The sequence below is a fragment of the Pipra filicauda genome, unplaced genomic scaffold (assembly GCF_003945595.2).
Source record: "Pipra filicauda isolate LSUMZ 115617 unplaced genomic scaffold, ASM394559v2 scaffold246_size1145428_pilon, whole genome shotgun sequence".
NCBI lineage: Eukaryota > Metazoa > Chordata > Aves > Passeriformes > Pipridae > Pipra > Pipra filicauda.
The window spans coordinates 503,603-531,478 of record NW_024104361.1 but is presented as its reverse complement, the minus strand read 5'-3'; the positions used below and the strand labels follow the sequence as shown (position 1 = coordinate 531,478).

Here is a 27,876-nt window from a genome sequence, read left to right as displayed (position 1 = left end):
CGGAAAAGGGGCTTTTTGGGAAGGCACGTAGTTTTCTCTTGTGGAAGCCGTTTGGGAGATGCTTTGATTTACACTTCCATTTCTTCTTTTTGCTCCTGGAACAGCGTGGAGCAAAGGGGGAGAGGCTGACACTGTAAATCCTGAGGTGCAAGTGCTGCGGTGCTGTTTGGGGAGGGGAAGACCAGGTTGGGGGAAGAGGGGCCAGGGACTCAGGGAATGATTAAAGGAGCTCAAATGTGGAGCATCTCTGCCAGCCCAGCTCCAAAACCGCAGCTCTGATGGAGGCAGTGAAGTGTTTTGCGTGTGGAGCCTCTCTCATATCCAGGGGCCCAGCAGTGCCTGCAAAAATAACCAGGGCAGGTGCAGAGCCCTGAAGCTGATGCTTAGGCACCCCAAGAGCAATCCATGGCCTGGGCTTGAGCAGTGGGAGCATCTCAACTCTGTTTTTTCACGGAGGTGAGACGGTGGGAGGCTCTTGGAGGACCACTGGCATGGGGGCATGCCAAGGGCTGGAGCCGGCACTGGCCGGTCTCCATCTGTGTCCCTCATTTAGGGATGCAGTGATGCTGTTTAAGTAGCAAAAAGCCACTTCCCGGGCTTGGGAAGGAGGCATTTGGGGAAAGCAGGCTGAAAAACCTCTGCTTGACCTGAACTGGTTCCTAAACTTTCAAGCCTTGGACTCATTTGTGGTGTTTCCTCTGGTTCCCGTCCATCACCATTTATTGAGGCTCTGCTGCTCCGTGTGCCCCAGGGAGCAGCTGCCAGCGGATGGGGAAACCTCTGGTTTCACATTAGTGCTTTGGCAGCCAGGAGGCAACAGTTGAGTTCCCAGGGACGACTTGCCCAGAGACATTATTATGCTGGAAACCACACGGAATGCTTCCTCCAAAGAGCCTCTTTCAGGCAGAAGGTGCAATTTAATATGCTCTTAGTCACAATTTTTAAGTTCTCCCCAGAGACTTCTCGATCCCATTCCTTAAATTTGCAATATTCGAGTGAACCATCTCGGGGAACCAGTGAAGAGCTGCAATATTAATGAAGACAGAGAAAATCAAAATGACATTTCAGGCAATTACTTACATAATGAAGTGACTGACTTGGAATATACAATATTTAGATTTATCAGGACACTCGAAAGGGGATGCTGTCAGCTGCCTTGATTTCTGCATCGCGTAAATTGTTTTTCCACTGCCCTGTTTCTTTTTAAACACGGGCTGTGAAGCCGGAAAATAATGTTTCCGCTCACTTGGGCTGATAGTGGTGCTGCTTGAGAAGAAAGTTAGCGTCCTCCTCAATGGCATTTTGGCACTGCAGAAGACAGAGAAACTCATTTCTATCCTATCCTCACTGGCTGCAGCACGGCGACCTTGGGCTCTGCACCCCAGGTTTGATGCTGGCCAGGGGGGATGCAGGGGTCTGAAACGGGGATGTTGTCTGTATCTGAGATTTTCTCCTCCCCAAAACTTATTAAAACAAGGGAGGAAATTGAGATGTTTGGTGTTTTGCTCTATTAGAAGAATGTGTTCTGCTTTTGTTGGCCGGATCTAAAGATTTAAAGGGCCTATTAGGATGCCTGGCTCCTGGGGAACTGGTGATTTTTGTTTAGAAATTGGTTTTTTGGATGCTCTGCTGATACTGAGCACTCAGAAATCAGAAGCTTGTTGAGGGGTGGAGGTTTGAACTCTCCTGCCCTTTCCCTGTTTGCTGGGGAGGCTGGCATGATACACCTAAAAGTGAAGCCCTGCCAACCCCAAATGTCTTCTCAGGCTTGCACTGAAGTTCCTAAAGATGCACAAAATACACCACAGCACCATTTCTCTTGCCTAGGCACAGACCTTTCCTCCCAGATGTTTTCTCGTTGCAAAATAGCTGAAGAAATTAGAATTTCAGGCCCTTTCTGCGGTGACAGAATTGTTATGAGCTGTCTTCTCTGACACATCCATCAGTAAAACTAAAATATGTGTAGCTATTGCTTTGAAGCTCCTGTAGGAGCATCCACGAGGGTGCCCATGAATCTCTTGGGGGGCAGTGGAGTGCAGAACCCTCCACCTTAGCTGGGCTCCCAGCTACAGTGCCACGTGTTGGGATAACTGCCTGCTGGCATTGTATTTAGTCTGTATAGAGCAGGATGCTGTGAAGGGAAGGCTGAGCTGCTGCCTTTGGGGTAAATGGAGAGGAAAAAAGTTAAGCAAGGCCAGGCTGGATGAGGCTTGGAGCAACCTGATCTAGTGGAAGGTGTCCCTGCCCATGGCAGGGGGGTTGCATCTAGATGGTCTTTAAGGTCTCTTCCAACCTAAACCGTTCTGCGCTTCCATGAATGGTGGGCAAAGGTGGTACCTTGGGTTTATGGATGAGCTGTCTGTCTGGATGCTCCCCAGGTGGGAATCACACGTGTCACAACAGCGTATTCAGGTCTGTTGCTTTAGTGATCTGTCCTCCAAGTGCTGCGAGCACCAGGTGAACCAAAACTTGTTGTGCATAGGACCAGTTGCAAGTGTAATGAGTCCCTGCTTGAGCTGGTGAATGGAAAGAGGGACTTATTACTCGTTTCAGCCCTCTCTGCTCTGGCCAGCGCTTGATCTCAAGTGGGAGCTGCTTCCGTGTTTAACTGCAGGTTCATCTCTGTGCTTGCTGTCCCCAAGGATGGCTGTCACCTCTGTGCTCTGTCCCTGGGGCTGCTGCTGCATGGATGTGCCGTGCTGGTGGGAGAACATTCCACTGCCCCACAACTTGCACGGCACCCACAGAAACACAGAGAGCTTCGGAGATGGGTCACTGTAGTGTCCTCAGGTTCTCGCGAGCTGCCCGGGGGTTTCCTTGTGCCTGTCTGCTGTGTGCAATGTGTATGGTTTATGCTTGCCCCTGGGGTGGGATGTTTTAAGATCCACATGTACGAATTTACTTCCAAAGTGGGACTTTGCTGAGGTTTTGTGGGATTGGTTCGGAAAAAGCTTTGGATGTGGTGGTCTGAACCCTGAGCCAGGATGTGGCATTGTGTATGCAGCTCCTTAGCACTGTTTTATTCTGGTGCCTCATCATGAGGAGCCTTGTGCTGTATTGAATGGGAAGCTGGGGAAATTTGGGAGGCAGAGATGTAGGCACGTTTGCCAGCCTCTCTGCTTCCCGTGCTCCTGCAGTGGCTGTTCTGCAGCCACCCAGGTGGTTGAAGAGGTTTGAGGGCCTCTGCTTTGTCCTCCCAAATCCTGGTGCCTCTCCAGTGATTCTGGGTCAAGCTTCCCGTGCCGCTCTGCCAAATCATCTTAAATCCTTGGTGCTGACAGCTCGCTGCTGTGTCGCTCCCGGGTTGCAGCAGCTCTTCCTTACCCTCAGCATCTCCCTTCGGTGCTGGAGCAGCTCATCTCAGCTGGGGCTCCTCCTGTCCTGACCACGGAGGTCACCGTGGCTCATCCCCTCGCAGCAGAGGAGCCCTTGGAAAGTGGGAAAGAAAAAATGGAGCCCCTGCCCCAGGTTAATCCTGGTTTTGATTTGGTGCTCGCCAGGAGGATGGTTGGGGCTGTGTGACCTGAGAAACAAAGCGTTGGTGTCCTGAGTGTCCCCTGGGGCACTGAGCCTGGTTTGGAGAGACAAGGTCACATCCATGGAGTGCTGGACTTGACACTGCCTTTGTTCTTTGACAGGAACCATGAAGCGTCGCGCTGCCGCCGGCAACTTGCTGCTCCTCCTCTTGCTCCTGGAGCTGGTCTGTCCCGGTAAGTCATCCTGATGTCTGTCCAATGCTCTCTCCCTGCTTGGGGCTCGGGTTTGCAAGGAACAAAGGTAATAATTGTTGTGTTTGTGGTCTCCTGATGACTGTGCAAAGCAGCATTGCTGGGGTGAAGGAGGGATGTGGCTGGTATGGGTAAGCAGATCTCTGCCTCCATCCCGCAAAGTCCTGGGGACCTGCACATCATGCTCCTGCTTTTCTTGCAGTCATTAGTGACTGCACACCTGGCATCAGATGGCCCTTCCTGGGAGAGAGCAGGTGGGGCTGGAAAGAGCCTTGGAGGAGGATGGATGTTCTGGTGAACCCAGCAGTGGTAGTGCTCCTGGTGTATCTCAGTTGTGAGCCCTTGGCAAATTAAAGGCGTGGATTCACCAAGTCAAAGCTGGTGGTGGACCTGGCATCAGGTCAATTTATGTAAATAAACCCCGAAGAAACCTAGAGGGAGTGATCACAGGCAGGATGTAAAGGAGAAGCTTGTTAGCTGTTCAGCAGCAGAGGTGTTGCTGGCAGGGCTCTCTCTCTGCTTTCAGCAGCAGAATTGTTACCTGAACTGTGCTTTAATATATACTGAAGGGGAAATAACTCTTCTCCAAGCTGCAAAACCCCTTGTCTAATTCCAGATGGAGGGAAGACAGGGCTGTGGGCTGGCAGAGCCTCCACAGTCAGCTCTCTTCCCACTGTTTCTCTGGGTCTTCCCTGGCATGGGGGCTCCTGGCAGGGAGCTGGTGGGACAACAGCCTTTTGGTGTAAAAAATGTGCCTTTCAAGACAGGTTTTGGCATATCACAGGGTGCATAAGTACTGGAAATGTACGGCAAAGCTCCGTGAAAATTGGGATTGTTACACGAATGGCCTAAAACCCCTGGGTGCTGGTGGGGGAGAGGGTGGCTGGGCAGGAGCTTGCCTGTGTGGCTCTTGCTGATAAACAATAGCGAGTGTGTGTCCATTTGATAGCACTGTGCCCTTTGGAATAAAGGCTTTTTTCCCCCTTTCTTCCCCTCCTGAAGCCTCAAGATGGCTTGCCCAGATTGGCAGCCTGATTAAGCAGTCAGTGGATGACATTAGCTGTGACTGACAGGCGCAGTCAATCTCCCTCTGGTGTCGTGTTGGATCAAGTGTAGCCTTGCTGGGTAACTGCCCTGTCACTCCTCTGGAAGGGGGAAAAATAAGTAAAAAAAGACAACACAGCGAGCCCTTTGGCCCCTGGAGAGATCACTTCCCACGAGTGTCCAGTGTGTCCCATTGGAAGTGGGGTGGTGGGTTTTGCCTGCCTGGTTGGGGACTTGCTCCTTCATTGCAATAACAACCTGCAAAGCCTTGAAGAGGCAGCACATGGAAACAGGGATTTGGAGGCTTACAGCAGAGCAGTGTTCCAGTCCTTCTCTCCTAAACCCTGCCCAGGGCTTGGTTGTCGTCATCTTGATAAGCAAGTGCTGGCACAACTCCTGTCCCTAGGACAGGGAGAATCGTGTGGATGCCCTGCCATGCTCCCTGGGGACTGCAGGTGATGGAGCTCCTCTTCCCAGGAGATTTACAAAGCTCCTGGCAAAGCCATGAGCTGGGTAAATGCACAAGTGCAGCCTGAGTGGGCTTGGAGTGTTGTTTGGAAGAGGCTGGTTTAGCTCTGGCTTGGCAGTGGGGTCTCCCTGCTCCTACATGGCTACTGCTGCAGTCACTGGAGATGAGCAGAGACCTCCATCCTCTCAAGTTAGGAGGGACTAAGGGGTCCAGGACTGCCATGCTCTCACACCAGCAATGGTCAAGGATGTGAGTGCTGACTCTGGAGGGCAAAGCCAACAGCAGGTTTTACAGGGGTAACGTGGAGCAGGCATGGAAGACACACACCTGCAGGGAAGAAATCTCCCAGAGCATCAAAACAGCATTGATTGTGATCCCTGGGAGCCTGCTGGCAGCTTGTGAAGGAGCAGAAAAGGGTTACAGGTGTGTGTGATGAAGTGATGGTTTTCTGCCAATGTGCCAAGAGCCATGTTAGAATCACAGAGTGATTTGGCTTGGAAGAGACCTTAAAGATTGTCAACTTCCAACCCCCCTGCCATGGGCAGGGACACCTTCCACTATCCCAGGTTGCTCCAAGCCCCATCCAGCGTTGCCTGGACGCTTCCAGGGATGGAAGCATCTTCATGGCAGCCTCTGGACTAGCTCCAGCAGATCCACATCCTTCCTGTTCTGAGGGGACTCCTCCTTTTGTTGAGGGCTACAGGGATGGTACATCTCAGGGTGTAACTGGATGGTTGTGAAAGTCTACCAGAAGAAAAATCCAGCTGCTGATCCACTAGATGAAGCCACAGATGATGGTTGGATCACAGTGATGCCTTTGGGAAAGCATGAACTTGCTTTTAAGATATGTGGCATGTGGTCGTGATTCCCAAATTAATTTCTGCGAGAGGGCAGGTGTCAAGAAAGCCAACAGGACATTGATAGCTCTGGGTTGAATGTGAAAGGAAAACTCCTGGCCATCCTAAATTGGGCAGCAGGACACGTGTTGGGAGCCTTGTGTTTTGCAGAGCAGCTCAGTACCTTTTGGCAGCACCCAGGTTATGGGGGTAAGAGCTCGTGGCCACATCTGAGACAGGGAGAAGTTCCTGCAGGCATTCCATGGATGCAGCCCTTGGCAGTGGTCTGGGCTATGGGGGAGCTGGAAGTAGCCGTGGTTGGGATGTGAGTGTTGAGACTGGCCAGGGAGACAGGGCTGATGGGGCTGTGGCTTCAGCCACAGCGTCCCTTTGCTATTCTGGGGGCCTGTCTTCCATTCATCATAGAACACATCTATCAACATGACCTATTTTTTTGTAGCATCCAAATGCTTCCTCTCCATCTCCTCCCATCACGCGCTGCCCTTTGGAATTCTGGCAGTGTAGTGACAGCCCTGCTCTTTATCCTGGGATTTGCAGCCCAAAGCAGTGGCCTGCCTCCAGGCCCTCCTTCTGCATTTCCCAGCTCTCAGTTGCCACTCGCTCTCCTCTCTTAACACACAGATCCTGCGTGCCGGGTGGTTTGGACACCTCCCAGCACCTGCTGCAGCTGGGTTTGGAAAGCACAATTCATTTTTAGTTTTAGTGGTGATATTAAGAAATGTATTTTGAAATAGAGGGGTTTGCAGAAGTGAGTCCTCTGGGCTGCTTGAGGTGTTTTAGCTTCATTTGCCCCCTTCAGAGCCTGCTGGCCCCAGCGTGGCAGCCAGTGATGAGGGTGCTCCAGAGCCCCCGGAGATGCCGTTAGCTCTAAAATAACCCACTTTGTCAGGGTGCTTCTCATTTTCTTTCCAGATACTTAACTCCAGAGGCTGAGATTTAAATGTGCCTTTGCAACAGCACTGCTTCCAGTGCTTTCCCACTTCTCAAGGTGTTTAACCAACCTGGTGCCTTGGGAAAGAAGGCAGTGCTGACTGAAATCCTTGCCTTGTTATGGAAGGAGCCCTGGAGGAGCTTGGGCTGCTTCCCCATCCTGTACCCATGTCCCCCCAAGCAGGTTTGTTTGGATGCACACCTGGGACCTGTGTTTGAAAGGTCTTAGGAGCATCTCCCTCCGTTGGGAGCTCGGGCAGGCAAAGGAGATGCTGGTCTTGTCCTTGTTTCTGAAAGTGGGATGCCGAGCACACTCAGACAAACCTTCTTGGAAAATCATTGTGTTTCTCTCCTGCCTCCTTTTTCCCTGCATCCCTCGAACAGTAGATCTTCCCTGGCTGACTCTTTCCCTGGCTCAGGCTACAGCTGTTGCTCTCCCACGTGCTGTGCACTTGACTCTGTCACCTAATGAGGCTGTGGTCCGGGGGCAGGCTCGGAGCTTCCAGCTCCATAAAAAGGGAGTGGAAAGAAGTGAGCCTGGTTATTAAAGGTGAAAGGAGGCAATTAGAGGGAAGGGCGACTGGGTGATGGGAGAGGGAAGGTGCAGGGGGTTTGCTGGGGTTGGTGATGAGGCGAAAGGCTCCCGAAGGCATTAATCAGGCAGTAAAACAATAATGGATGTTCCCAGTCCCTGAGCTCTCGGCTTCTCCCTTCCCCTCTGCCCCCACCCTGCAGAGGAAAATACCAAAACCAGAAAGGCCTGTAGAGGGAAGTGACTCCCCAGCTAGCTTCTATGAGGGACCTCATGGTGCTTTCTGTCCTCCTGCTATCCCCTATCTCGGGGTTACCCCGCACCATCACGAGCCTGGTCCCCCGTGTGCATTCTCGAGCCTTTCCCAGCTGTGCTGGCCCATGCCAGGGAAATAACTCCTTGCTTTTGTCCTCTCCCCAGGTCAGGGCAATCGGCTGCCATACTTCATCAACTATTTCTTTGACACCTACCTGCTGATCAATGAGGACACACCTGTGGGTAAGTAGGATGTGCCCATGGGCAGGGGGTGTCTGCTGCTGCCTTCCCCCCCCCAATGGAAAAGCATTGAAGGAATGCTTTTGTTTTGATTGACAGATGTAGCTTTTCTTTCTTTCTTTAGCTGGGGATTGGTTTTTAGTAAATGCAGAAATCGACCCAGTCACTCTCGGCGCCTTTCCAGGCTCTCAGTCCATTAAACTTGTGGTCTTCAATCAGGGCTCGTGACTGGCTTCTAATGTGGGAGGAATCGATTGGGAGCGGAGGGCATCTGGGATGGAGGCCGTGGAGGCCCCTTCTCACATCTGCTGCTGCCTTCAGCCGTGCAGCCTGAGCAGCAACCTCCCAAAAAAGGGCTCTTGCTGCACCCACGTCATCCCCAGAGCTACTGAGGGTTGGATGATATGGGAGAGGTCCCCTCTAGTGACCTCTCAGCTCAACCAGGGCTTTCAGCTGAGCCTTCTGTCCCTTCTTGGGGTCCCCTTGGTTGCATATTTGCAGCCCATGGTGTCCTGCTGAGTGGGATTTAGGGTGGCGTCAGAGCAAGCAGGCAAGACATGGAGTCTTGCTAGCAAGTTTGGATAGGTGGTGGAGGCTCCTGGGTGGTAGCTCTGCACAGAGATGCATCCTCAGGAGAAGTCCTGGAAAGGGAGAAGAAGGGAGAACTGGTTGGGAACAGCTTAATTGAAGCGCTTCCTCTTGGAAGACCTTGTTCTTGAGGTACTTGAGCTTGAAATGCCTTATGGGAATTGGACTGAACTTCTATTTTGTCAGAAAATAGGGGAAGATTTCTGACAGTCTGCTTTCCAGTGAGACCTTGTGCAAGTCAAATTGCTTTTGGAATTACTTTGGGGGTTGAAATTTTTTTTTTTTAAACTTTGTGTTACACTGTATATATATATAAGTGACTCTTAAGAATATTGGCACCCTGGAATTTTGTTTCCAGATGCACTGGAGAGAAATGTCAGCCTGGAAAGTATTGACAAACAGTGTTTCTGTGTGTCCTGCTGTGGGTGGGTGTTCTCTGAGTTCAGACTTATTAACTTTAAAAAAAAAAATAGGTATTGTCTGGAAACACTTTTCTTGGATCCTGAGTGTGAGTAGCAGAACAGTATGTGGCGCCGGTTCCCTAGAAAAAAAAGGTGCCTCCTTTTTTGAGGTCTGCTCAAGTGCCCATCCCCGTGATGTTCCTCCCCACAGCATTCCCAGCTCAGCCCTGCCTCACACCCAACTCAGCAGCTCCCTGCTTGCTGCCTGCTATGCCGAAAGGGATCTTAAGCAACAATTAAGAGATCATTCCCCCTCTAATCACTTACAAGAGTAAATTAGTCTTGTCAGGAGCTATTAAGACAGAGAGCTCGGAATTCATTAGGCGAGATTGGGCTGAGGGAGCTGCTGGTGCTGCCGCCGGTCCAGGCTGATTAATTTCTCCCAAAACATCATCAATGCCCATCTGTTTCATTTAGGTCTGGGGAGAGCAATTTTCAGGTGGACTGACCCTCTAGTCAGTTATTTCACCCAGAAGTAATGGGAACACACACACAGGTGTGGAGGGAATCGGAGACGTGAGCTCCAGGAAGGCAGAGGTGCTGGGCAGGGAATTGCAGGAGATGGGGGGAGATGCCTGGAGAGAAGGATGAGGAGGAGGGATGATGACTGGTTGGGCTGTGGAGGCATGGGCAGGAGGAGGTCCTGAGAGAGCCCAGGCCAGCTACCAGCAGCCGTGTCGCCGTGTGTTCTACGCAGAAAGCGGGAGTACCGGGTTAACAGCCCTTGGAGGAAGAGTTTGAAGGAGAGGGACTGTCCATCTTTATCGTGCTGCTCATTGCCTTAAGCAAAATCATTCCAAGGGCCATTTCTTTTAATCCCAAACCCTTTGGAGGGCTGTGGATAAAGGAGAGTGGCGTGGCTCTGGATGCCAGGTGAGTTGCTGGAGGGCCCTGGCGAGGTGTGATGTGAGCTGGGAGGGCGTTGCTGCCGCTGGGGTTACCTGCAGCCCTGCACTTGTCAGAAGGTGGGGATGGGCAGGCAGCACTCTGGGCTTCTCTTGGTTGGGGTCCCTCCTGCTGCCAAAGGAACGTCTTCTTAGCATAATGTAATGACTGCAGTCTAATTGCCCAGCAAATGGATTTGCTGTGAGCAGGACAGGAATGGGAAAATGAAGATGATCCATCATGTCAGGTCTGTAACTAGGCTTATAACCACCTAGCTTGGATTCACCCGAGTTTCTCTGAAAGCTTTCATGCCTCAACGCCTTGCAAAATGCATGACAAAAGAGGCCATTCAGACGAGTGCAATTCCACTTTCCCTTCATCCTAGTGATAACATTTTAGCATGACTGGAATAATGTTGTCTTAAAAGAGTGGGAAACACTATAACCATTGCACTTGAGGTGATAACATGCACTTGGCCTTGCTCTTGGGCCATGTCATGTCAGGGACACAGTCACTTGGGTGGGCTGGGGACAATTTGTCCCTCCTGCTCGTCAGACCTTGGTAACACATTCCTTGCTTAAAACTAGGAGTAAATCTGAATCTTAGGCCAGGTTGGATGGGGCTGTGAGCACCTGTGGGAGGTGTCCCTGTTTATGGCAGGGGATTGGAAAGAGATGATCTTTCAGGTCTCTTCCAACCCAAACCATTCTGTGATTCTGTGAAGGACTGGTGTCCTCTGTAAAGGCTGAGCAGTGGATGACATGGGGAAACCCACTGGGATGAGCATCCCCTGGGCAATGTGTGTGTGAAAAGATGCTGGTGAAGCTGCTGACAGCACTGGGACAGCTGGCAGGTGGGAGGGCTGGGCTTTCCTGGGACTTCTCCAAGGCTGCTGCTTGATTCCCTGAGTTATTCCTGGGCAGCAGAGAGCACAGCTGAGGCTCTCGGCTCACTGGGATGCTCTCCTGAGAGCCACTGGGATGCCTCCAGTGACTGGTGGGATGCTCAGCCCTGGGTCCCCCAAAGTTGGCTGCCTCAGCATCTCGTCCCGTGTGTGAACCCGTGGCAGAGCAGGGCTGAGGAGAACCCCCAGCTCAGCAAGTCCCACAGTCAGGGTTGCTGAGAGCGACAGCCTCGAGGGGTGCTGGCTCAGCACAGTGTGCAGTGACCGGGGCTGTGTTTGCTGCTCAGAGCCTCCTTTTCCTTCCCTTTGGCTCCGTGCCTCTCCCAGGAGGCACAGGTTGTGCTCTCCATCCCCTGGGTTCCCCGTGCTCGGAAAGCAAGGCGGATGGATGGCTGACAGGGAATTTCAGGGGTCGCTCCTGCCCCCTTTTTGTTATGTGCAGTTTTTGCTGAGCTGAGAAACACCGTGGCTCTGGGTATTTCTCCACTAAATTTGGAAGGGCAGAGCTGAACCTTGCTCTTTTTAAGCCCTACTTCAAAATGGGTGGACGTTTCCCATGAAGTTGTGTCCTAGTGTTTCACGAATTGTGGCTTTCATTGTGCCTCTGAGGCTGTTGCAGCCTAAGAGGAGCCAGGGATAGTGGAGTAGCACTGAGGTGTAGATGTACTTTGTTGGCTGGTGGTGATTAAAGGGTGTGGGTTGGCGTGTGACACCTCGTGCCTGCTGGGATGGAGAGTTATTTCACAAGAAAACTGAAGAGGAACATGGTATTTAGCAGGCAGGGTTCTGGCTGGTGACTCTTCACGTGGATCTGAGGCAGCACATCCCTCTGATATTTGTGGATGACTTGACTTGATTCTCCATCCTAGGTGAGGACCAGTCTTTTCTTCTCCAGGCAGGGAAGGCTGCCATTCTCCACACACTGTATCTGTCCTTTCCAAAGCAATCCTCTCTTCCAGCACATCCTTTTGCTGCAGTGCTCTGGTCCTGGACAGCCAGATGCTTTGGCACTCAGGGATGGTCCCTGGGGGTGCTGGGCCACTCAAGCTGCTGCTGAAGATATGGTTATCTGTGTGGTATTGAGCACAGGCTAAACCTGTTTGATCCCACAGCTGTAGGCATCTGTAGGCTCCTCCATGGCACTTGCCTAATGCATCACGGGAAGGAAAAAGGAGAAAAAAAAAGCTGGCTCTCTGGTTTCTGCATCCTTCTGGGCTGATTAAATCGTTTCAGAGCTCAGATATCCATGCATGAGGCTTGGGGGCCATCTGTTGGGGACAGCTTTTGATGGACTGGTTATCTGAACACGGCACAGCCACGGGACCCTTCTCCCTTAAGTGTCTCCTGGCCTCCCCCCCCGACTCTTGCAGGGATATGCTGCTGTTGCTGGAGAGGGAGAGCTGTTGCTGCTCTTGTGTCCTTCTTGCTCAAAATTAAGTACTAAAGCTAAAGAGAGAAAAATTAATGTCGGTGCACCACGAGGTTAAAAGTCACAGTGGCAGGACCAGAAAGTACCCTGGGCATGCTGTTAACGAGGTGCTAATTGGGTAGCAAGGAGGTGGGGCTCAGAGAATGGCTTTAAAGCTTGGGGTTAACGCCTCCAGGAGTAAAGCAGCACGGGGCACATTGGGAACATGAGGCAAGAGCCTCTGTGAACAATACAAGGTAGGCTGGCTTTTGGCAAAATCTGGCACGTTGGAAGGTGCTTTTGGAAAACGTGGTGGCCCCTGGTAGTAGAGTGGATGGAGAGCTTGGAAAAGCCTCCTTGACTGTAAGAAATGTGTATTAAAGCAGTGGCTGTGCCCTCTTCACACCGGTGCTGACGGGAGCTCCCTTCCTATGGCTTCAGACTTGGCTGAATCTGTGGACTGGGGCCTCTGTGCCTTTGTTTGGTCTAATTAAAGACAGCCCCTGCCTTCCCTTTAGAGGTGCTCTATCCAAGGTCACTGTGCAGTGGATTAGACTTCCGTCCAGCCTCACCAGCTCCAGCCAGGTGTCACTGCCCTCCCCACAGCCAGGGCTGCGCTCAGCTGGTAGCAGGAAAACCATCCCTGTATTCTGTGTGTGTGTGTTAGTTTGCTGGAACAGCTCCAGAAATGCTCCACAGGAAAGATCATGCCCTACCAGGAAGGCAAGGTGGGAATGTGAAGTGGGAGGAAGGTGAGAGCTGAAAGCCAGGAGACCTTTTCCCACCCCAGCGACACCAATGTTGAGATTGGTCGAGATCTGTTTGTTAAGGGTTTTTCTTCTAGTCTGCAAAGCTGATTTTCAGCCAGACCAGCGTTCAAGTATAGCTGATTGTGGGATTACTACAAGATAAGGGGGACTTAAAAGAGTCAAGATGGTGCAAGGAGAAGGACTTGGGGGTGCTGGTGGGCGAGAGCTGGACATGCCCCAGCTGTGTGTGCTGGCACTCAGAACCCCCCTGCTCTGGGCTGATCCCACAGCATGGGCAGCAGGGCAGGGGGGGATTCTGCCCCTCAGGTGAGACACCCCTTCCTGCAGAGCTGCCTTGAGCCCTGGGGAACAGCACAGCAAGGGCATGGAGCTGCTGGAGCCAGTCCAGAGGATGCTATGGAGATGCTCTGAGAGCTGGAGCCCCTCTGGTCTGGAGTCAGGCTGGGAGAGCTGAGGGTGTTCAGCTGGAAGACAGAAGACTCCTTCCAGTGCCTGAAGAGGCTCCAAGAGAGCGGGAAAGGGACTTTGGACAAGGGTCTGGAGTGACAGGACAAGGTGAAATGGCTTAAAGCTGGCAGAGGGCGTGGTTAGATGAGATATTAGGAGAAAATTCTTTACCCAGCAGGTGGTGAGGCCCTGGCACAGGGTGCCCAGGGAGGTGGTGGATGCCCTATGCCTGGAAGTGTCCAAGGCCAGGTTGGACGGGGCTTGGAGCAACCTGGGCTAGTGAAAGGTTGGAACTAGGTCATCTCAAAGGTCTCTTCCAACCCCAGCCATTCTGTGAAGCGGGCAAGGGAGGCTGTCCCTCCTTTTGCTGTGATGTTGCCTTGGATCAGCTCCAGCTGATGGTGAAACCACGGTGCTGCAGATAAATAATCCCCAGCTGGGAGGGCAAGCACAGAGCAAAAGTGGGCAAGTGCATGGTGGGAGTTGGTCTGTGGCTGGTTACAGAGTTTGGGGACTGACAAGGGAGCGAGGTGTTCATAATGGTACAAGCCCCACAGAGCTGTTTATCTGACAGAGAGAAGGTGAGCTGGCGAGCACAGGGAGACCCTAAACCCCTTGGTTTTCCTGCTGGGTGGGCTGGTGGTGGTGGTGTGGCAGGTCCTTGTTCATCACCCCTGCAGGGTGTGTGCCCGTGTGCGGCCGACAGAATTCATTTGGCCTTTTACAAAGGATCATTACACCAGGCTGTGGCCACGGGAGAGACTGCGTATTTTTGAATAGGAAACCTGCCTCACAAGCTTTATTCTGGATATCACCGAGGTTCCCCTGCAGAAAGGGAGGCTGTGGGCATGTCACCTTGTCACCTTTGCCTTGAGTATACATGGAAAGTGATGTTATCACTCAATGGCTGTTTACTGCTTAAAACTGAATTTTCAGGATTCTCCAGTGCTCTGTGAAGGAGCAGCCTTGTTTCTAAGTGTGGTAACGACCCTGATGGACAGCAATATTTGAGAACTTAAGAAGGGCTTCTCAGCTTTCCGAACTCAAGCCTTTTTTTCCATCGCTTGTCGTTAGAAGGCCCATTGATGAAATTACTTGTTGAGCTGCAGAAAGTACAGCATCCTTAATGAAAACTTAAGGCTAGAAAATCAGTTATTCCCAACATTGGGAAACTCAAGGAAAAAAAAAAAAGGCCCCACTCCCACCCAAACCCTTAACCCTGCGTCATTAAATTAATCACTTCATCAATCACTTAAACCTTCCTATCTGCTTTGCTAATAGGCAATAACGTTAATGCTTATGTTTAAGAAGGGGGAGAGAGAGAGGGAAGAAAGTGTATTTGCAATATGGATTCATTAACATGCCAGGATAACCTTGCTTCTGGCAACTGCCTCGTCAAACCAGCTAAAGGTTTGATCTCGCCACCTTTTGAGCCCTTGCACGGGTCTCAGCTCTTTCCAAAGACACAGAGAAAGATGTGTGAGTTTGGTAATGAGGTCTGGGGTGATTTTTTTTATGTCTGAGATGACTTTAGCAGCACTAATTATCTGCACAGTGTTGTCTGTAGGAGCTTCATTTGGGGGCTGGCTTCTTGTTGGCTGTGCCCCATTCCTTGTTACTCTGGAATGCCTGGGCTTGGATGTCGATACTGTCCTAGCTCAGTTAAATTGTGTTTTTCCTGGCTGCTTGGAGGCATTAGCACAGGTGACAAACCTGGTATAGAGCAGGAATAACAATGTGAGACAATCATAGGAAAGCAAAAAACACAGGGTAGGGGAAAAAGTATATATGTATGGATATGTGTGTATTTATTCAAGTTAGGAGACTCTATATATGTATCTTTGTGGAGGTATTAATCTTTTAAGGTATTAATCTTAATCTTTTAAGATCTTCCCAGATCTTCGTTCGCGAAGCCTAGCCATGAATCTTTTAAGGGAATATACTGTGAGCCAAGAGTATTTCCCTGTACTGTAGGGAAATACTTGCATTTCCATACGCTCATAATTTTTATTTTTGGTGGAGAAGTTGAGCTGTGACTTCACTTTGAATCTGTCAATGGGCTCTCGTTAAAAAAAAAGCTCTGATTGTGATAAACAGTGATAAATATGCTTATCAGAAACTTGATACATTTGGGTTGTGTGAGCTTAAAAAAAGAAGGAAAAAATCCCCCAACACTCCATTACCCCCTACCTCTGTGTTTGCACACAGCATGTTCATCCCACGTATCTGCAATCTGGATCTGCTCCACCACCCTCTGGCTAATTTCCTTCACTGAGGAGCAAAGCAAGAGGACGTGAGGGGAGGCAGGGCCATTCCCATGCCTTCCCCAGCGCTCAGGAGGAGCCTGTACCAGGCTGGAGGGGAGCGATGGAGCGTCACACGCCACACTCTGCCCTCGATGTGCTTTGCCACCCAGCCCGGGGCTGGGTGAGGTGGCAGGTGTGTTGAGTGACAGGTGCTGGGATGGATGGTTTGAAGATGGGCTGGCATCCAACTGCTTGCACAGTTCACAGTTTATCCCTGGAATGCTGTGGAGGCGCACAGCCAGCTCCCGAGGCAACCGGGTGAGGTGGTGAGAGGGCTGGAGCACCTCTGCTCTGGAGCCAGGCTGGGAGAACTGGGGGTGTTCAGCCTGGAGAAGAGAAGGCTCTGGGGAGACCTTAGAGCCCCTTCCAGTGCCTAAAGGGGCTCCAAGAGAGCTGGAGAGGGAATGGAGTGACAGGATGAGGGGGAATGGCTTAAAGCTGGCAGAGGGCAGTGTTAGATGGGATACTGGGAAGAAATTCTTCCCTGTGAGGGTGGGGAGGCCCAGGCACAGGTTGCCCAGAGAAGCTGTGGCTGCCCCATCCCTGGAAGTACTCAAGGCCAGGCTGGATGGGGCTTGGAGCAACCTGGGAACCATGGAAGGTGTCCCTGCCCATGGCAGGGAGGTTGGAACAAGGTGATCTTCAAGCTCTCTTTCAATCCAAACCATTCCGTGATTCTATCATACCCTCAATGGCTCTTTTTATACAGTTTTCAGACTTGTACAAAATTAACCTTTTAGATAAAGGTTAACATAATAGGTCACTGTGGAAACCCTTGTCTTTAAGAAATAAAAAATTCAGACTATTCATCATCACCACCAGTTGGCAGTTGTTGCCACCTGGTGTAAAAAAAGCCAAAAATCCCAAAGAAAAAACAACAACAAAAAAGGGTAAAAAATGTCCAGCTTCTTTTCACCTGCGTCAAAATCATCTGAGAAATTAAAATGTGAAAATTCACTTAGTGGGTCCCCGTTATGGAAAACCACCACATTCCAGTATCAAAATCAGCAGGTAGAAGAGAGAGAGCCCTTCTGGAAATGCACATAGGTGCCGTGGCACTGGGATTGTGGCGCTCCTGCTGTTGGGAAGCGCCTGGCTGGAAACCTGCCCTTATCCCCGTGAGCATCCTCTGCTTGGGGCCAGGATGGTGGGAGATGTTGCTGTGTTGACTGTGTGGGGTCACCTCTAGGCAAACTTGTTTTATGACGTTTCCCATGATTTTGGGGACCGTGGGTCACCTCAGTGTTGTGGCACCAATCCATCCCCTCTTCATCTCCCGGCTTTTAAACCGGTTCGTCTCCAACCTGTGCTAATGCACCTTTTCTGCCTTTTAGTGGCTTAATGTGCTTGATTGGCAGGGGGAGTTAATAAATTGGTTCCTCCTGTCAAACTGCTCCAGTACATTGATGGCTTTTGAATTAACCACTCGGGGGTGGGGGGGAATAAAGCCGGAGCCAGCGTTGTTGGACAACTCAATGCAAACATCTGCTCCACTTGCAGGGTGGTCAGAGCCGTGAATAAGCTCCGTGCGCTCCCTCTCCTAAAGATTTATTAATATTGCTCAGTACGCGAGGGGGAAAGATTTCAAACACTTGACATTTAATGGTTAGTAACTCAATTTTATTCCATTCATCTGCATGGGTTTGTCAGGTGCCTGCCCCGCCGAGGCTCTGGGATTGTATCACGGAGGTTGTCTCGCTGCCTGCGTGCAATTAGGGGGGTGATTCGGTGCCTGAATGCGGAGAAACCTCTTTCTTTTTCCTTTCTAATTGATTATTAGCTTTAAGGTGAGAGCTGGTGTTATGGAATGTAATATCCTCTCATAAGCAGTGATGCAATGGTGTTCCTTGCTCCGCTGTGTTGGTTTCAAGCAGTTAATTTGAAAATAAGAGGGGGGGAAAAGATTTTAAAATGCAGAAAGTCCAAGGGAGACCTAATTTTGGGTGTGGGGAGGAGCGAGGAGCATCCTCCCAGGCAGAGATTGATGGTTGTTCCTGATGATTTTGGGAAATAGAGGGGAAGAAATAAGATATGGCAGAAGACTGTAAAATAAGTAACAGCACTGCGGAAAACCCTGACTCTGGAAACGCACCTTTTCCCACATGACAGCAGTGTCAAATTAAACACATCCTGCCAGATAAAACAACATTCCTTCACAGTGGAGCACGGATGTCCAACTGGGTGTAGTGGGGTGGTAAGGCAAGAAGCGAAGGGACCACACAGAAGGCACCATCCTGCCTCCGCATCTCTCCCACCAGCCCTGAAGCAGCTTTTCCAGGGGCATAGAGGGTGGGGAAAAAAGCATCTCCCTGGATTTGCAAACTCTTCTTTCTCTTGGAAAAATTGTTGCAGTGCCATCAGGTGTGGAGTGGGCAGGGACAGTTTGCAGAGAGCAGAAGCCACTGCCCATGTACTTCGTACTTTGGTGGGATGGAGGAAATAGTCATAATTAATTAAGGCTCTGTGTTGGAGAGGGCAAGGGGAAGAAAAATTCCAGGCTGATATCATCATGCTGCAACAGGGTGATCTCATGGAGCTATAAAAATTGGCAGGATCTTCCAAGTTTACGCAGTGCTGGCAGCAGAGTGAGCCTCACCAGTGCTGAGATGCTCTGCAGCCGGCTTTTGGCAGATACAGGTAGAAAAGGTGTCTCCTAGGAGAGAGGGGAGGCTCCTGCCCCCCCAGATTTTAAGCCAGGAGCTTGATTTTGCATTCCAGGTTGTAAGCTGGAAGTGTATTTCTTTTATTTTGCTTCGCACGCTGCTTGTTTCACACCTTGACAAAGAAGAGACAACATCCTGTTGCAGAGCAGGCTTGCAAGGTGTGGAGGGAGAGCATTTAAAATGCAATTTGCTGATTTTCTTCCTTTTTTTTGTTGTTAAAGAAATCTGTGTTCTTTCAGTTTCACTCAAAAACACTCTGGCTCTAGGAGTTGCTGGAGTGAGTGATTCAGTAGTTGCCCGTGGCATTTCATGTCCCTATTCCCAGTGTTTTAACCTTTGCTTTATTGTGGCCCTTGGTTCTGGGGAGCAGCTTTGGGATCCTGCTTGGTGAGGGATGTGGGCTTTCTTTTCTGCCTTGCTTCTGCTGGGTCTTACTTCCATCCCATGGCACAGAGCCTCGTATCTTATGCTGTGCAGAAGGAAACCCTGTGAGGGGCTTGTATGGGATGTGTGTGGCAGAGTCTTGAATGCAATTAATATCCTGGAGAATAATTTCCTGCTCTCGGCCCTTGACTGTTTTTTTAACCTTTTCCTTTATGGCTAAATTAAAAATACTGATCCTTCAGGCAGTACAGGGCAGTGCTGGGGCTGACACAGCCAGAGATCTCTTCATTACAGACATCAAGGGAGGGTTTCCTCCTTCAAAAGTTTCTCCTCTTCCAGTGCCTTTTCCATAAGGGACAGATTTTGCCGGTTGTGTCTTTATACTCAGCAGTGAGTGCCTGGCTTTTCTGGCTTCAGCTTCCTAAACAGAAGCAGCAGAGTGGGAGAGAAGGCTCAAGGGTTCACAGAGAGCGGGTTAGTTCATATTGAAAGCCAAAATTGCTGTGCTTGGTGGGCATCCTGCTGTAAAATCAACTGGAATCTGTTGGAGAAGTTAATTTCTAGTGGTGGTATTCCCCCTCCCTATCCCCCAGAAATTTAAGCTCCCCCCAGGGACCAACAATACTGCAGATGGTTTGGGCTTGCCCTTTGTGTATCCTGCATCCTGAATCCAGTGGCATCATCCAGGCGAGCAGAGGGACAGTTTTCGGTGTGATGTTGATCCCAGAAATGAAGGAATGGTTTTGTGTCCTGGATCTATGTTCAGCCTCTTTTGAACAAGATGGAACATCAATATTCAGGTGCCCTGGTTGGAGGGTACTGTGGGGTGGTGACAAGGGGTGGCTGGGGGACCTGCTTCACCAGGCATAGGCTCATCCCTGTTATCTGTGAAACCCACTGCCTTGTGCAAGTGGAAGTGGCCCCAGGTGGTTGGATAATGGCATCCTTAATTGTGCTCTGAACGAGATTAACTTCTTATCTGGCAGTTTGACATCTTTATTGTTATTAATGTGTGAATAATAGAGTGTGGTGGGTTTTTATGCATCACTTTGCTAGCAAATGTTTTCCTTTTGTTTAGTGGTGTCTGTTACTTTGCCACCTTCGGATTCCCAGGCTCCAAGGGCAGAGATCCCTGAGGTCAGGGAATGCTGCTTGTATTTCTGTCCTTATTAAAGGATAATTGCCATTGCATTGCTCCTCTTCCCTTTGACGACTTCTTTTGAACTGTGAGTAGAGGTGGTGGCAAGCAACTCCTCTGGCGAGTCTGGAGTTTTTTGTGACAGTAGGAGGGGTAATGGAATGGGACACAGGGCCTAGGGACCATCTAAGGCCAATTGGAAGGAACACTGTCTGTGGGCGGGGAAGGATGGCTGGCACTGCTCCAGAGACAGATTATTATAGCCCTAAAAACTGGGTATAGGTTTGCACCATTTCCCATTGCCTGGACAAAAGGGAGAAAATGATCAAAAATGTTGTTGCCTTACAGTGGGGAAAAAAGGGCTGGTCATGGGAAATGGCTGCTGCTGGGGATGAGGAGGCTTGGGATGCAGCTGAGAATGAGAGGACTTGAGATGAGATTTGGGATGCTGGGATGCAGCCAGGGATGAGTGCAGGTGCCCAAGGGGCTGAGGGTGCTGTGGCAGAGGCTGGAGCTGTGTCCCAGAGCAGTAGGGAAGGGGAAGGGAGCTGTGGAGGGTGGGAGGTGGCTGCAATCTGTCAACTCCACAAAAAGTAGTTTCTGTGATGTAACTTGCTATTAAACGGGATAACAAGGTCAATAATGCCTTTGCCTGGGAGAGCTTCAGCCAACACTTCTATCAAAACCAATATTAATTTTCACTAATTAGGAGCTGCAGCTAATGAGTGTCACAGCTAATTTACCTCATCCATAACGAGGGAGAGGAGGGGGTCAGGCACCTGGGATCAGAGCCTGCAAATCTGCCTCCTCTCTGCTCCCCCCTGCTCTCTCTGCCCAACATGCTTTTGTCACCTGGGTGGCTTCTGTCTGTGGCGACGCGGGGATGTGTGTGTGTGGTCCCCCCTGCCTTCCTTGGGGTGTGGGAATGCTTTGGGAAGGCAGGGAAGGAACAGGTGTTGGCTGCTCCAGCCTGAAAGCGATGGAGTGACTGATCAGGTGAGGCGGAGAGCAGTCGGCATCCTGACGTGGCCCAGCTGGCAGGGTGGGCTGGTGCCAAGGGGGAGGTGGGCAGGAGACCCACTGGCTGCTTGGAAGAGCATGGGGGAGCTGCTGGAGCTCAGCCCAGAGAAAAGAAAGAGCTTGGAAGGATGTGCAAGGAGAATTTTGGGAAAGAAAAGGATGCCTGTTGTCCTGAAGGGGAAGTTGTACTAGCGCAGGTTTGCTCTTGAAACTCTCAAATTAATTTCAAAAGCCTTTAATGTACCTTTTATCCCTTTTCTCTTCTATGCCTTTTATCCACACAAGCCAGCCTGGAAAGCACCAAATGATGAAGTAGTTAGTCTGTCACTATTCACACAGTCTTCTGACTCACTTAGGGAGTCTCTCTCTCTGATGTATCATTGCTGTGGGTCTTTGATTTCATGACGAGTGTTGCAAACATTTGTGGGATGAATTTTTGTAAGCAGGTACCTTGGAGCTTTGCAGATCGTTTTCCTGCACAGGTTGCAGGCAGGAGCATTCCATGGATCTTGCCAGCAGTACTGATTTGGAATTATCTCTGTCTAGCCTGTAAAGTTGATCTGACGGCTCAGGCAAGGGAAGAAAGGGTACAGCAATCATCGTATCCCTCTGAAACATCTTTATAGTCTGTGCTTTCTAAACAAGCTGGAGTCTAAGAATTATCCACAGGGATTATTGCTTTAAATAAGAATACACTGGAGAAATTTGTGGTCTGCTGTCAGAGAGCTCATTGTTCGGGATAGCTAAAATTGACTGAATAAATGATCATCAGTTTTATTCGCGTTGCCCTGACTATAAACCTCAGGAGTCTTCCTTGTCGGAATTGATCTGTTCTGCTGGCAAAGCAAGCAAGCAGCACGTGCACCATCAGCCCATCCTAACACACGCTGTAGGAGAACAGAAGGGCTGTTGCCTTGTCCAAGGCATCTTTCATAACAGACACCCTCTGTTCAGGGTGTCTGAGGCCTTGAGAAAAGGGTTTGTCTTTTAGGTGTGTCCAGAGAAACTCGCCTAGCAAAGTGATGTGCAGGGAAGAGCCTCTCTTAGAAACCATCTCACCCAGAGCATCCTTTTGGAGCATCCCGTGAGGCTCAGGTGGGAATTGCTTGTGGTCCTGGCTCTCATCCATATGAATGATGGGCTTTGCCTCTGGCAGCCCACTGAGTTGTTTTTGCTGCCAGTCCATATCCAGCTGCCCAGCTAGTCGTGGCCTGGGCCATTTTATTTGATTTTTTTTGAGCTGTTGATCTGTGAAATTGCCACTCAGTCTGTGGCAGCTCCTGGCAGGTGTTTTGCCTCTACCTGCTCCAAAACTTGCTGCACCTACAAATGCCCGGGCTTCTTATTCCTCACCAGCTCCTCCCACTTCTGTCATCAGTTGTTGGGGCATTTGTTCCACTGATTCCACTGTTTTGAGCAAAAAGACACAGTTTGCTGGTGTGTTCTCAACACCAGAGGCACATTTGGGTAATCTTAGGGGGGATATCCCATCCTAAAGCAGTTATGCAGTGTGGCTGTGCTGCCTTTGGATGGCAAATACGTGGCATTTTGTTAAAGTGCTGGGTGAAGTTGTGTTTCCCAGGTTTTACCCTGATTTTGGTGGCACCTGCTGGCTGTTGGAGCTGCAGTACCAGCCATGATACAGAACTAATAGTGTGGTGCTGACAGTGAAATACAAGCAAACAGCAGCCTCCCTGAACTGCGGGATGGTGTTTGTGCACAGGGAGATGTCACCTCATGCATCAAACGTCTCGTGGCAATGGATGCTTGAACAGGAAGGGCTGGAAGGAGAGGAGATTGTTTTACAACCCTCTCACCTTTGCTCTACGTGCACAGGTGGGACTTGTGCTGGGTTGGATGGTGGGCTTTGGCTGTGTCTGTGTATCTTTACCCAGTATGCTGAGGATGTGGGATATGTGAGGAGTTCAGGGTGGGGGGCTCTCACACCTGCAGGGGGTGAGAAGCTGTAGGCAGGGCTCTGCTGGCATAACATGCTTTCCCCCTGAGCAGATGGGATCTGTGGGACTGCCTGAGCAGCCTGAGGCCGGGCACGTTATCCGGTGGCTGTCCCCCTCCCTTGTGCCCTTTGCTGGGGTCCAAGGTGGCTGAGAAAGTTTCTTTGAGCTTATTGCCTGGGAAGAGCCGACCTTCAGGCAGAGTTCTTGGGGGGAAAAAAGCTTCCCCAACCGTGACAGATTTGACTATAAATCTCCAGATTAATACCCAGGTTCCCAAGGTCTGTCATCCTGCGTGCAGGGGAGGCACGTGAGCTGCTCAAAAACAACGCACCGACTCATCAGTCATTTCACGGGCGTGTCAGGGGCTGCCGCTGCGGGCGGGGAGGCTGCAGGAAGCCTGGGGGCATGATCCTGAGGGGTTACAACATCCTCAGCTGAGAGCATGCACAGGCATCCCAAAGCTTGAGAAGCCTGGGATTATGTCATGGGCAAGAGATGGAAGAGAAGGAGGTGGTTTGCACAACTGCTTAAAAATACCTGGGGTGAGGAGGTGCAGGTCTGGAGCCTGGAAGTGTTGTCTCTGGGGAATGGCTGAGACCCCCAGTGTCTCTTTTTTTCACAGAATATGCTGAGTTGGAAGGGACCCACAAGTCTCATCCAGTCCAACTCCTGGCCCTGCACAGGACCCTCCCCAATAGTCACACCATATCTCTGAGAGTATCATCCACACACTCCCTTGAGCTCTGTCAACCTCAGTGCTGTGCCCACTGCCCTGGGGAGCCTCTTCAGTGCCCAACTACCCTCTGGGGGAAGAACCTTGTTCTAATATCCAACCTAAACCTGCCCTGACACAACCTCAGGCCATTCCCTCAGGTCCTGACATTTCTTCTTCTTCTTTTTTTATTTTTTTTTTGGTTATGGAAAGAGTCAAACTGGTTTTAAAATAGATTTTCCATGGTTATCTCTTATTGGAACAGGTATTAAGTTAGTTATGAATTTCTTACACTTTCAGACCTAGGAAAATCCTTCCCTTATTCCTTTTACATTCACTCTTGGTTGATAAGGTTTATTAGCACTCTTTAATAACCACAGATATAATCTCAGCCCAAATTTGAAGAATTTATGGGAGCTACCTGGCCAGGGTGCTCTCTGTATCCTGTCAAGGACAAGGGCTAGGATAAAGGATAACTAAAGAAGAAAGAGAAGAAGAATGACTGTGTTATAATGGAAAGGGAGAAAAAAGGTGCATTTCTTGCATGCCTCTGTGGCGTGGTTGGAGCGGTGGATTGAGTTTATTTTGAGGGTTTTTTTGAGGTTTTCAGCTGTGTCTCGTGCAGTGGAGATTTCCAGCCTCTGGGGCCGTGTCCCCAGGGCTGCAGGATTGCTCATCCTCTCAGATCTGATGCAGTGAGACTCAGTCATGGGGATCCATGAGGTCCTTCTGCAGAGCCAAGGGGCCAAATGTCTGGCTGTGGACAGGAGTTTTCTGAGATGCTGTGAAGGGGCTGGATTTGCATCAGTTGGAGGCTGGTGCTCCAAAGGGGCTGGGGAAAAAAAGAGTACATGATGCAGCTGTCAGGGCAGAGGGGTCTCTGATGTTTACAAGTAGCAAGGAGATGCTGAATTTGGTGGTCAATACCCATTTCTCCCTCAATCAGGGCTTCAGGGGAAAGAGAAGCTTTGAAAATCTTTACCCTGAGCTATTGAAAGAAAAAAGCCTGAAACTGTTACTTATTGGATCACTTTTCTCTTCACAAATTTCCACTTTTAGAACAGTCTGTGAAACCTCAGTGATTGCTTTCTTTTTGCCTTCAAACAACCCAGCAGCTGGGATTTCACATGGAGTTTTGTTTTCCGTTTGGATTGTAAAGTTTTATTTGGTTTTACATGTGACTAAGGGAGGTTTTTTTGAGCACTGGCTGATCTGGACACCAGGTGAGGGGTTTGTGGGCTCAGCCACCCCTTGCAGCTCTGACCCAACTTGCAGAAAGGTCACTTGTCACAGGTCACCTTGGCCATGGGGAATCATAGAATCATAGAATCCTGGAATGGTTTGGGCTAGAAGGGACCTTGAAGACTATCTCATTCCAACCCCCCTCTGCCACAGTCAGGGACACCTCCCACTAACCCAGGTTGCTCCAAGCCCCTCCAACCTGGCCTTGGACACTTCCAGGGATGGGGCAGCCACAGCTTCTCTGGGCAACCTGTGCCAGGGTCTCCCCACCCTCACAGGGAAGAATTTCTTCCTAACCTTTGTCAGTTTAAAGCCATTCCTCTTTGTCCTGTCTAGTAGAAGACCAGAACTGTTCCTGTAGCAGGTTTGTTATTTCAGACATGTCACAGGTACTGTATAACCTGCAGTTGTACACTGTCAAGGAGGAGTCTGGCTTGTTGCATGCCCAAGGGATAACATCAGTCTTGGAAAGAGCCCTTCACTGCTTCCTTTTTCACCCTGTTTCTCTGGCTGCTGTGCTGAAATCCCTGCAGCAAGTGCTTCCTGGGGTTTTGAGACAAAAGGCAGCTGGGCAGGTAGGATCCTGAATCAGGAGCCCCGTGGATTCTTGCAAGGTGCTGCGGAAGTGACTGAGAGATGTTTTTGCTGGTGTTTGGCATGAAGTCAATTAATTCTGGTGTTCAACTCTCTTCTTGTTCCCTTTGTGGCAACTTCTGGGCACACTGGTTTGTGGTTTTCTGAGGAAATTCAGGCAGGCTGGATGCTGTGTGTTTGTGTGAGGATTTGTTTTTGTGCAGGTGCTTCCGCAGACGCTTGGAAAGCTCTTTCTGGAGGTAGTTTACATTCCATCAAGATGCAAAGGCATTCCCACCTGACCACAGTGACCATTTACATGGTGTGAGCAGTCAGTTGCCAACACTCAGAGCGACAGTTGTAGGAGCATTTATGAGAAATCCTTTGCCTGAAATATGTTTTTAATAAACCATTCACCGAATATATTCAAATAGCAAATAAATTCCTGCAAATCCGAGTCTATTTGCAGACAACTCGCAAATGAGAAAGGCTAAATTAATTGAATGCTTTAGTCACTGGGGATAATGGTCCAGCTGTAACAGAACTCTCCAGATGTTTGTTTGCAGAAGAGTGTGCTTTCATAGGAAAAGAAAAACACTCGTGGGTATATTAACTCAGAAACAAGTTTACAGCTGTGTGCTTGCACGCTCTGCCTTTGCACTCCCACCAGCCACTGCGGAGCTCTGTTCCAAGGTTTCCTCTTGCAATAAACAGCCTCTATTTCTTGCTCATTGTCCTCTTGGCCATGCTTAGGCATCTGTGACGTCCAAAGTGAGGCAATGGCCCTGTGAAAGCCTCCCAGGCTTCAACAGTTACCACCCTCACTGTGCTCCAGGGTGTACCACGTGTTGCAAGTACAGCTGGACCGCTACTGTTTCCAGTTCAGGCTGTTGTGGCTTGGCTTTTGCCTTTGATTTGGGTGGGTTTGCTGCACAGGACCGTAGATTGGGAGAACAAGGCACTGTGTGTGGAGCTTGCAGGGATGAGTGGAAGAGCTTTGGTCGCTGGATCTGGTTTAATTTCATCTAAGGACTGGAGCTTTGCCCAACTCCTACCAGAGAAGCTAGGCTTTATCAGTATATTGGAGTCATCAGCCCAGTGAGCTTCATCCATTTCCCTCGGTCTTGTTTCTGTTGTTAAACAGCCCAAGCTGGTTTTGAAGCCCCGTAGCTGAAGTGCCCCATTACTCACAGGAGAGAGGACAATGGAACGTGGGGCCGCTCTTAAATGTCTCTCCACGTTGGTGTCATTAATAACAGCAACACTGGCACCACTTGCTCCTAAATAGCCTCATTTATCAACAAGCAATTTACTGTGGTGACGCAGATAAGCTCGTGCCTCAGATACCCAGGCACCACCTGCCAAGTCCCTCCCCACCTCCTCTTTGGCATTTGAGAGGTAGGAAGAGGGAGGCATGGTAGGAAATGCTCCGTCCACGTTGTGACAGTCGTTGCCGGCCCCAAGGAGTTGGGTTGTGCTTTGAGTCCGGGACCGATGGATGAAGGGCTTGATGAGTTGCATGTGTTGTGTTTCTCGGGCTGTCACCTTTGAGGAGTGACTTCAAGCACCTGGTTGTTTCTCTTGGTTCTCTTAAAGGTTTTGTTTGCTTTTGTTGTGGCTGCCCCATTCCTGGAAGTGTTCAAGACCAGGTTGGGTGGAGCTTGGAGCAACCTGGACTAGTGGGAGGTGTCCCTGCCCATGGCAGCGGGTTGGAACCAAATGGTCTGTAAGGTCTCTTCCAACCCAAATCGTTCCACAGCTCTACGATCCAAGGGGAGAGAGGAGCAGGAAATGTAGCCTTTCCAAAACTGCTGCCTTGGGTTTCAAATTCCTGGCCCATTACTGTAAGTCTTGCTTTTACTGCAGCCATATCTTGGAGATCAAGAGGTGCTAACTCGGCTCTGGACAGATAAATCAAGAAGGGATTTTGCTGCATCTTCATTATAACAAGGCAGAATTCATCACCCAGCACATGTTTTGAAACCTCAGAGAGTTACAGTGACAGTCCAAGGCCGATTTGATTACAGATCTGAAGTCTGCAGGCAAAAACCTGACCGCTGGTACCATTTCCTTTGGCTTTGGGACTTTGCTCCAAAGCACACTCTGGAGCAAAACACCCTGTGATATTTGGGCTCTGTGTATCTCAGTTTCCCTGAACCATTCAGAGAGCAGAGCAGCTGGGCCATAGGCAAGTGCAGCACGGAAGGGTTTGTATTCCCTGTGAGACTGAGAGCCTCGGGGATGCTTCAGCTTTTGTAAGGCACAGATGAGATTTCAAATAAGACATGAATGAATCCAGCTCGCACTTCACTTGTGCAAGTGTAATTTGCTGACGGGTTTGTTTTGTTGTTTTTTTTTTTCC

General features: G+C 50.1%; 1 protein-coding gene across 1 annotated transcript in view; it reads left to right on the top strand.

The window, feature by feature from the left end:
- Positions 1-27,876, top strand: part of CDH23 (cadherin related 23) — a 195,356-nt gene that overhangs the window by 6,366 nt on the left and 161,114 nt on the right. Inside the window, exons 2-3 of the mRNA XM_027720948.2 lie at positions 3,639-3,710; positions 7,981-8,058. Of these exons, the coding sequence (XP_027576749.2) occupies positions 3,644-3,710; positions 7,981-8,058 (145 nt within the window). The 5' untranslated portion in view covers positions 3,639-3,643. The remainder of the gene's footprint in view (positions 1-3,638; positions 3,711-7,980; positions 8,059-27,876) is intronic.